General features: G+C 38.5%; 1 protein-coding gene across 1 annotated transcript in view; it reads right to left on the bottom strand.

Moving 5' to 3' along the window:
- Positions 1–464: 464 nt before the first annotated feature.
- The window catches only part of LOC107138068 (myocardial zonula adherens protein), a 94,423-nt gene continuing 83,992 nt past the window's right edge, over positions 465–10,895 (bottom strand). The window contains exons 12-13 of the mRNA XM_015480612.2: positions 9,098–9,198; positions 465–1,415 (exon numbers count right to left, since the gene is read on the bottom strand). Coding sequence (XP_015336098.1) covers positions 1,319–1,415; positions 9,098–9,198 — 198 coding nt within the window. The 3' untranslated portion in view covers positions 465–1,318. The remainder of the gene's footprint in view (positions 1,416–9,097; positions 9,199–10,895) is intronic.

Here is a 10,895-nt window from a genome sequence, read left to right on the forward strand (position 1 = left end):
GGGATGAAACTATAATCAGAGAGTGTTGACAGCTTGCTAAAGGTCCCATAGCCAGAGTTTGTACACAAATTTGGCTCCAAAACACACATTTTCCTCTTTATCCCAACTCACGGTGATTCATTGAATTTTGTGGGCTTTCTTTTTCTTTTTCTAAGCTGGGGGAGGTAAGGAGAACCTGGAAAAAGGGTGGGGGATTTTTACAAGGAAAAACAAATTTTGCATTTTGTGATCATGAATATATCTTACTTACTCTTTTGAGAAGGTGTGTTAGCTAAATATATTTTGAAAATTAAAAGAAACACACACTCATACATACACACATAAAATCTTATGCTTTTCCATGCTTCTGTAGTTCATACTGATGGATGAAAGATCACTGTGATCTGACCTTTACACTCATTCTATAGCCTGGTCTGCTCTGAATCCCTCTGCATGGTCGTGGAGTAAACACAGAGACAACATTATTAGTAGAACAAAATATATGGTATTTATTAAACATATGTGATATAGGTAATAATATCAAAGTACAGCATGCCTGAACAGATTACTCATTCTTCCAACAAAAACACCAATTGATACTGAAAACATCCAATGATTAAATTTCTACAACATAAAAAATTCTCTTTAAGTTAAAGTGAAAAAAAAATCACAGGTTGAATAAATATGGTGATTTCAGCTGATCCTACAAAGGCATAAGGCACAAATTAAAATAAGAGATTAGCAATCAGAATGAAGCTTGTCTGGCCCACACAAGTCTCTAATGGTGGCTCCTACAACCCTGCACAGACCCTCAACACCAAGAGGAGAGAGCACTGTACATTGGGAATCCTTTCTTCGAGGTTCAAGTTTTTCCAGGTGCTCATGCTTCTTGTGAAGAGGCTTCTTTGTGCCAGAGAAACACTGTCTCTAATACTTTTATGGGTAAACAAAACTTTCATGCTATAATAACCCACCCTGGCATGAGTAACATGAAATTTCAAACTAATGCCCTTTCCCTTCCCAACCAAACTCTAGCAAAACACAAAATAAATTGTGAAATTCTGTTAGGATTTCAGTGTCTACATGAGAAATAAATGACGATACAGTACAGCAGGGTAACATTGGTTGGGTGTCTGAAATATGACCTTATAGACCTCTTCTTTCTGTGTCCCCTCTGCCTTCACTTTCCTTCCTCTCTTGGAAGTAGGTCAGAGGCTCAGCAATTTTCCACTCCTGTTCACACTGTGTATATGAAGAAGCAACAGTCACCCTTTCCTGACTTGAAGCCACAAGGTTTCAGGGGCTTTGCCACCTGTAGAAAGTGCATGTATCCACATGCCTATGTCAGTGTTTTCTTCATGGTCAACTCCAGGACTCTCGTGTACGGGGTGTAGTTTCTAGAAGGTATCACAATCTCGCGAGTCCTGCCTGTTTGGCTGCAAATGAGAAAAGGCAGATCAGGAAGAAGAAACAAAAAACTCTACATTCTTCACATGGCAAGACGACTCTCTAAAATGGTTTTTCAGCATTTAAAAAACAAAAAAACTGCAGTTTAATATTTTACTCAAACATTACAAAAGAGACCTGCAACGGACTGAATGCTTTGGTCCTTCCAAACTCATGCTGAAATCCAAACTTTAAGGTGATAACTTTAGGAAGCAGGGCCTTCACAGGTGATTAGGTCCTAAGGGTGTGACACCCATGAGTGAGATTAGTGCCTCTATAAAACAGACCCATCATCTCATGTGCCACAAGAGGACATGAGGAAAAGGTGTCATCCATAAGCCAGAAAGTGGGTTTTCACCAGAAACCAAATTTTGGTTTTAGACTTCCTGGTTTCCAGAAGAGTGAAAAACAAGTTTCTGTTTTTCAAGCTTCTCAGTTGATGGTATTTTATAATAGTAATCCAAATATATTAAGACAAGACCATAATTTTTGAAACTTTTAAAGGTGTACCAGGCATCAGTGATTCCGAAAAATATAAAACATACAATCAAGGAGTGCATACCTTGGCAGGAAAGACATGCAAATAAGTAACTTTAATATAATGTGTTAGGTACTATGAGAGAGACGTAAAGAGCTGTGTTGGATATTCTGTTTGCTCATACAGATCTACTTTCCATCCCTCTTCACTTGTTGTATGCTCTAGGAAGCTGACTTGAAGGTCAGCATCAATGAACTTCTCTGTTTTGTTCTAATCAGCTTGGAAATGGCAGCTAAGAATCATAGAATGGATGGACAGAGAGTCAGGACATTTGTTTCTTCCAGCTAGGCTGCAGCTGGGTAGCTTAGTACATTCCTCTCTCAAAGGCCAATGCTACATTTCTGCCCTTGCTCTCTTTTACCAGCATTCTCCCCTGCCTCTTCAGGCCTATGGTGGTGCTATGGTTTGGATATGGATTGGTGTATCCACCAAAGGTTCATGTGCTAGAAGCTTGGTCCTCAGTGTGGCATGGAAAGGTAGTGGCACCTTTAAGAGATGGGGCCTAGGTGAAAAGGGCTCTACCCCATGCTGGATTTATGGTCTGGTGAGAGTGGACTGAGGCTAGTAGGGGTGTATTCGTTTCTCAGAGCAGGTTGTTATAAAAAGAACAAATATTGGCCCTCCTCAAACTCTTGCTTCCTGTGTCACCACATGACTTCTTTTTCTTTTTCCACATGTGCACCCGACATTGTGATATCATCTACCATGAAATGCAACCAGAGCGACATAAAACAGACTAAGACAAGTGGTTACGGCTTCCACTGTTGCCAGCTCTGGAGCACAACACTATTTCTTGTTTATTTCCCATACAGTTGCCCAAACATTTCTAAATAGCCCCTTTGAACTCCTTCAATTTTCCCTTCCTCTCAGGACCTTGAGCAATGAAGATGAACACATGAAGAGTTAATTAAGGGCAGAACAATTTAGCATCACCAAGAAATTCACATCCGGGAATTTACACAGGGAAGGTGAATCTTGAGGGATGCCTGGCATCATCGAGTAGGCAAAGAGGAGATGGGAACTTCAGGCCAAAGGGATCGTATGTGCCAGGGCAAAGGAGGGTGAGCAACAGAGACATGTATTAGTAAAGCAAGGAGTTCATAATAAAAAGTGGCAGAAAAAGAGACAAGTGGAGAAGGACCCTGAGTGCCTTGCTAAGGAATTCAGGAGGGGATAGGAAACCATGATGTATTTTTATTCTAGCAAGATTTCTCTGGAATTGCTGAAAGTTATCTATGGAAAAGATGGCCTGAAGGTAGGTTAGCAAATTCTTGGTGGTTAGGAAGTGAAAAAGAGATGAGAATTCCAACAGGAGTATCAGAGGTGAAGTAGCAAGTTCAGGGAGATATTTAGGAGGCAGAATTAACAGGAGAATGAGACTAAAATGGAGACATAACCCATTTTAATCCTTCTGGATATATAACTCAATTAAATTTCCTAGCTTCTCTTACAGTTAGGTGAGCCATGTGACTAAGTGGGCAGAAATGATTCACATTACTTCAGGCTTAGCTCTTACTGCCTTTCCACATATTCCTCCATGCTCCCTCTCCTTTCCCTTTTATGCAGACAATGCAGTGGAGGATCCAGGAGGACTCTAAAAGCCCAGGAGATCACTAGATGAAAGAATCTTGGGTTCCATTATACACATATCAGCAAAGTAGCAGGATATAAAATTAACACTCATAAATCAATCATGTTCCTATACATCAGTGATGAATCAACTGAAAGAGAAATTAGGAATACTATCACATTCACAATAGCCTCAAAGAAAATAAAATACTTGGGAATCAATCTAACAAAAGAGGTGTGAGACTTCTACAATGAAAACTACACTAAAGAAAGAAATTGAAGAAGACCTTAGAAGATAAAAAGATCTCCCATGCTCTTGGATAGGCAGAATCAATATTGTCAAAATGGCCATACTGTACAAATTCAATGCAATTCCTATTAAGGTTCTGATGACATTCTTCATAGAAATAAAAAAAAGCAGTCATGAAGTTCATTTGGGAAAGTAAGAGGTGCAGAATAGCCAAAGAAATCTTTACCAAGAAAAGTGAAGCAGGAGACATCACAATACCAGACCTTAAATTATACTACAAAGCTACAGTAACAAAAATGGCAAGGTATTGGCACCAAAACAAACATGAAGATGAATGGTACAGAATATAAGGCACAGAGACAAACCCACATAAATACAGTTATCTCATATTAGACAAAGGCACCAAAAACATTCATTGGAGAAAAGAAATAAGCCAATTACAAAAAAATGAAATAAGCCAATTCTGAAAAACCAAAGGCCTGATGTTCTCTCTGATATGCAGATGCTCACTCAAAATAGGCATTTGCTGGGCTGGGGCTGTAGTTCAGTAGTAGACCACTTGCCTAGCATGCATGAGGCACTGGGTTTGATCCTCAGCACTACATAAAAATTAAAAAAAAAACCCAAATAATATAAAGGCATTCTGTCCATCTACAACTACAAAAAAAAAATTTTTTAAATAGGCATTTGCTTGTAAATGGATAGAACTGGAGACTATCATGCTAAGTGAAATAAGCCAATCCCCCAAAACCAAAAGCCAATGTTCTCTCTGATACATGGATGCTGATTCACAATAGTTGGGGTGGGAGAGTCGAGGTTCACCAGATTGAATAGGGAGGAATGGGGGAACAAAAGGGGAGATAGGAATGGGAAAGACAGTAGAATGCATCAGACATAATTTTTCTATGTTCATCTATGAATACATGACCAGTGTAACGCCACATCATGTACTACCACAAAAATGGGTAACTATACTTCATGTAAATATGATATGTCAGAATACATTCTACTGCCATGTATAACTAAAAAGAAATTTAAAAATTAAAAAAAAAGAATGTTGGGTTCCTGAATGACTCTGTGGAGTGGGGCTAATACAACCTGTCTTTGACTATGATGTGAAAAATTAATATTTATAGTGCTGAGCCACTGAGATTTGTGGATTACTGCATAGCAAAGCTATATTGCTCGTGCTGACTAAAGCAAGGATGAAAAGCATATGAAATATGAGAGTCAACCTTTCCCCTAACTTCCCACATCCAATCATTCACAAAGTGGTGCAGGGTGTATCAGAAGCATGGTGGCCAGATCTTAAACTTCACATGTCCCCCTCCAGACATCCACCATGTCTTCCCATGTTTTCCATCCCGCATAGACACCTTGAAAATGACTCTTTCATACAGGCTCAGCCACAGGAAGCATCTCATGTTGCACTTGTTGTATATATTTGTCTCCATTGCTAGGTATAATTTCTCTGAGGGGAAAAACCACATCTCAGTCATCTTCATGACTCCAGCAGCTCACACAGGCTGGACACAGCTGTCATTTTACATAGAGATGACAATGGACACCAGAGACCAAGGGAATTTTGAGGAGTGAGTGGTCCCAGTGTCACCTTCCATGAAGAGAAATCCATGGGACCTGGCACTTCAGGAGTCCCTGGAGACCTGACCAGGCAGTGTAGGCAAATGGCAGGGGCAGAAACCAGATGGCAATTTGTGCCAACTCCTGTGAAAATTCCTCAAAACAGAAATGGTCTCTGGTGACAATATTCTAAAAGCCCATAAAATGCAGAAATATTTATAAAGGTGAACCTTCTGGGTTTCAACAACAGGCACTCATATCCCAACCTTCCAAAAAAAAAAAAAAGTGGCATATTTTGCTAAAGCAGGTCACTAGGAAACAACAGGATTTCAAGAGCACAAATAATTTCAACCACAGAACTGAAATTCACCTATTTTCTTTAACACATTCAGGCTATTGTTAACCTTTTATTAATCCACAAAAGGGCAATCCTCCTCCTCCACATGGGGGGGGGGGGCAGTATTAGCAGAATCAGAAAACAAAGCTTTTGACCAAAAGTTGACTTTGCATTCCAATCTCTACAACAGAAATGTGAAAATGTGAGCATTTTAAAGCACATACTATGTGCTGTGCACTTATGATCATGGGGAATGTTTTTTTTTTTCTTTTTCATCAAATTGTACCTATTAAGGCATCATTGATGAATTTCCTGGAAACCATGTTTCAATTCACTAAAGGCAGAAGAAAGAAAAGCCTCTTTTTCTTTTGGATTTTCGCTTTTCTCTGTAAATGAAGGCTAGACAATCTGAAATTGTTCTCCATGGCTTTAATTAACATGTATCATACTTTTCAAACCGAACTTCTCTGTCTTTAAAAAGGAAGGAAGGAAGGAAGGAAGGAAGGAAGGAAGGAAGGAAGGAAGGAAAAAAAAAAAGGAGAAAGGTGTTTAAAAGCCTCTGAACTTACAGTGAGTCACTCCTTACCCTTTTCTCTCCCCTCACCTTAAGAGATCCTTGCTCACCAGAAATTCAAGAACACAAACGTTAGACAGAGGGGCAGAAGTTGAAGAGGAGACAGTAGGGGCAGGGAGAGGGTACTGAATAGATTCCACTTAGGGGAAGACTAGTCTCAGACAGGCAGGCAATCCAGTGAGATTTGAAATTATTTTCTTCATCCCCTTTTTAAGGATAAAAGAGTTGAGGTTTCAGAGAGGTTAGATAATTTGCCCAAGGCTGCAATCAGTAGCAGCTAGTGGGACAGGGAATCCAGGGCATCTAGACTCCCCAATTAGACCACACTGCTCAGTTCTTAGTCAGAAAATAGGGTGTAAGAACAAAGCACTTTTGTGTAATTGAGGTTTAATTCAATACTTTGATTGATTGAAAATATTCTGGAGGTGACTGTTCAAAAAATATTCTGGAAAACACCATGGACTCTTTTATTAATTAGACACAAGTCTGAAGTCCAAGTAATAACCAGAAATTTTGTTAAAACATACATGACACAATTTAGCAACTCTATCAAGTATTTTCCAGCTACAATGTACTCCAAGACTCAGGCCTGCTTCTAACCCCAGCTGCGTGGCTTCTAGCGAGTCACTTTATTTCTGTGGGGTTCTGTTCTGTGGCCTGTAAAACAAAGGGATTCAACTAGGACAGGGATGGGAGAGTCCAATTTATTTCTGACCACAGAACTCTATTCAAACAAAATCTTACTTGGAATCCAATATTCAAAACGGACTCAGATTGTTGTGGGGAGGGAGGGAGGCCCCCAGGTCAGGACCTCACTAACCCTTCCTCACCCCCAGCCGTGAGGCCTTTCCAGGAGCCTTGGCTCAGAGCGAGGCAGTTCCAAGAAGCACAGGTGGAAAACCACTGCCCTGAGTTATCTCCCAAACTCCTGCACCCTCACCAGCAGGAACTGCCTGCCCTGTGCCTTTCACATAGTAGGCACTTAATAAATAATTGTGAGGAAATGCATGAAATATGACTCTGCCTTTTCGGAAATGTGGCTATGTAGTTTTCATTTCCTCTGCTGACTGACCCAGGTAGTTAAAGTGCTAAGATGGATCCTGGGGGAAACCAAATGTTACATTTATGGAAAAGCTGCTTTTAGATACTGAAGCGGCTTCCAAGTTCACCGTGGCCATAAGTTAAGGGTCTGTCAGCACTTCCATTATGAAAACCTCTTTGTGGTTTCATAACTTAGCCATAAAAGTTTGCCTCAGGCTCTGCTTGGACATACAAATTGAAAAGCTTGTTTTAAGACAAAATGTGGGAATTAGAAAACAAACAATTTATTGGTTTCAGACATAGTTTTGTACCCGGCTTAGCCAAACAAGATTTATTATGTGGGCAATTAGAGTGGACTAAACCACTTGGTTCTTGAAAAACAAAAATGGCCAAATTATTTATATTTCAAAAAGAGTCCCTGAACACAATCAATCACTCTTTTTAGTTATATTTTCATCACATACACTGTATCACACATTGATGAAACAGTCTATTTATGTATATTTTTTTAACATTTTCCGTTAATTTTATCAGAATGACAAAATTGCCTTGTCTTTACCAGAAGACAAGAAATGTAAATAAGAACACTGTCAAAAAAAAAAAAAAAAAGAGCTTTATGCTGCTTTTGATAATTTCTTTGAGGATGATGAGTGGCTTATTTTAATGAGCAAAAAAAAAGCATCCTTAATAAATTTTTAAAAAGTCAAGTAGGGTGGGCAATGAGGTTTTCTCTTATAACATTACAGATGATAGAGACCAGGACATTGAGGTCCAACCAAGAATGACCTGCCAGAAGCATTCCTGCTGGCATTTAGGAAGCCGGAACCAAGGACTCTCATCCCAGCTTGGTGACTGGCTTATCACTCTTTCCCACCAGATATAACCATTCAATTTTCCAGGATTCAACATTTTTCTGGGCCACCAGTGTTAGTACAACACACACAAAGGCCCCCACTTATGCAAGAATCCCCTTTTGCACACAGGATATAAGGCATTTTGTGACTTTGACTAGCTAGATCACAAGTCACATGTGTATCCTTGTTGTAAATTTGTTTTATGTCCTCTTTAGGCCAGGCACAGTTGTGAGCAACTAGAAATGAGAAGTTAGTTATCAAGGGCAGACTACTAAGGCACAGGCTCCAATCTCACTCAGGAGGGACACAGGCCTGGGCATGAAGAGCAGCTTAACAATGAAGAAGCCAGTCCTGGCCCAGGCATGCCCTGAACCAACCAGGCTATCGACATCACAAATGTGACAGAAGCAGATTGTTTATACATGAACCAGACCAAATGCTAGATAATACTCTGCTACAGCACTGGGGAACAGAAGTATCTGGTTCAAGATTTAGACCCTCTTTCTTCAACATTACCAAGGCACCTTGCACCACCCTCTCATACTGTCATCAATGTCTGCTACATATCTGTCTGTCCTTCCAGACTCTACTGTGTGGCACGAACCAAATCTCACTGCTTTCAGTGTCACAGGGGAGGTATCAACATCTAGTTGCGGAGTGAATGAATGAACAAATACTTGCACTCACTGGTATGTCCAATTTCTCTTTCAAAGTAGCTTTTCCAGGTCTCTCCTTCAATATCCCCTCTACCTTATATAATGTCTCTGTTCCCACGGAAACCATTCTGAACCCTCAACAACCACCGCTTAGTTTTGCAGAAATATTTTTGGTAGAAAGAATGAAATTCTGTAATTAACCATCCAGTGAAAGTATTTTCTTAAGTCAAAGAAGAATCTGGGTCAAAAAAATACAGGAAATTCTTAAATACCTGGGTAGAAGGTCACATCCCACTCCAATCTCTCTGGTTTCCACTTCAGTTTTGGATTGGGTTTCTGTTAAATAGTCCAATCTGCTTTGTAGCTCATTATTCTAGAAATAAGGGGGAAAGTACTTTTAGTCAACCAAATGTTTTCTCACAAATATGCAATTTATATACATTATTTGATTTCCCCCTATGACATGGACATCTACCACAATGTATTTACTAAACATCTCTTATACAATAGAATGTGAACAAATACATTGAATCCTTTTACATAAATGTGTGTGTGTATATACATGTACATCCAATTTTACACAAATGAAAACAACATATCTTAGTCTATAAAATAATCTGTTTTTTTAGTCAACAACTTGTTATAGGTATCTTTCCATGTTTACTAGTTTTCTTTTTGTCAGCAAACTATTTTAATTGGTTCATATTATTCCATCCTACAGATGTTCATTGTTTATTTAACTAGTCTCTTATTGATGGGCATTTAGATATTTATCACTTTTTTGCCATTAAAAATAAGGTGTCGCTCAACTTTTAACATTCCCCCATTAAACTATAAAATGAGTAAGTCTATTAATTTAATTTAGTGGGAAATACCTCTATAACTCAATAATTAGTATTTCATAGGTGTGGAAAATTCAAAATCTCAAACATATAAAATAGAACAAGCTCCTTGGGATTAAAATTAACATTCTGAATAGTTTCTTTTTTTCTTTCTTTCTTTCTTTCTTTTTCTTTCTTTTTTTTTCTTTTTTTTTTTTTAGTCCAGAGCCAAACATTACATAGGTAGATGATTAGATGCTCACGAACTGGAAATTTGTCCCATGGGGGAAATGAAGGACAAAGGTGCAAGAAAGTTGAGGATATGGGAATAAAAACAGATGAAGTGGTTGTATCTGAAATTTAAAGGACAAATCACATAAAAAAAATCAGAAAGAAGTGGTTATCTCTGTGTACTGAGGTTTTTCAGATGCTTTTAAAGAAGTTTTTTTTATATATATTTTTGGTAATGCTAGACTAAATTTCCAAGAGGTAATGACAGCATTTATCTTCCTGGCTCTATCCTTGAAGCATGACATGTAGGAGATGTCAGATAAAATGTATCAGATAAATAAATGTATAAATACTTTTACAATGTTATTTGTCTAACTAGAAAAAATTAAAGCATTTGCTTTTTCTTATTTTCTTTTTATTTATTGATTTATTTATGTAATTTTTTAAATTTATATATGACAGAAGAATGCATTACAATTCTTATTACATATATAGAGCACAATTTTTCATATCTCTGGTTGTATACATAGTATAGTCTCATCAATTCGTGTCTTCATACATGTACTTTGGATAGTAATGATCATCACATTCCATCATCATTAATTTTCAAGTTGGAGCTGAAGCTAAGGCTCTAGTCTAAGATACTAGAAAGCACAAGGAAGTTTAAACATCTTTTGAAAATAGAAGCTTATTTGTTTTGAAAAGAAATATATAGGTTAGAGTCAGAAGCTCTCCCTCTGAAAGGGTGATACCAAGGAGCAAAGCAGCAGCTCTCATGCAAACCCGTGTTCTTCACCAGGTAAAGGTCTCTGGATCCCTTCTGATAATTAGGGAGCAAAGAAAGATAATGCATTCCAGATTCCCAAGAAGCTAGCCAGCTATGACAGGAGTATGGGCTCCAAATCTTTCACCCACTCCTTAATATGAAGAATAGTGTTGGCTTACTGCCAAGAGGATGTCAACATTCTCTTCTCTCTCTCTCTCTCTCTCTCTCTCTCTCTCTCTCTCTCTCTCTCTC

Source organism: Marmota marmota, unplaced genomic scaffold, assembly GCF_001458135.2.
Source record: "Marmota marmota marmota unplaced genomic scaffold, marMar, whole genome shotgun sequence".
NCBI lineage: Eukaryota > Metazoa > Chordata > Mammalia > Rodentia > Sciuridae > Marmota > Marmota marmota.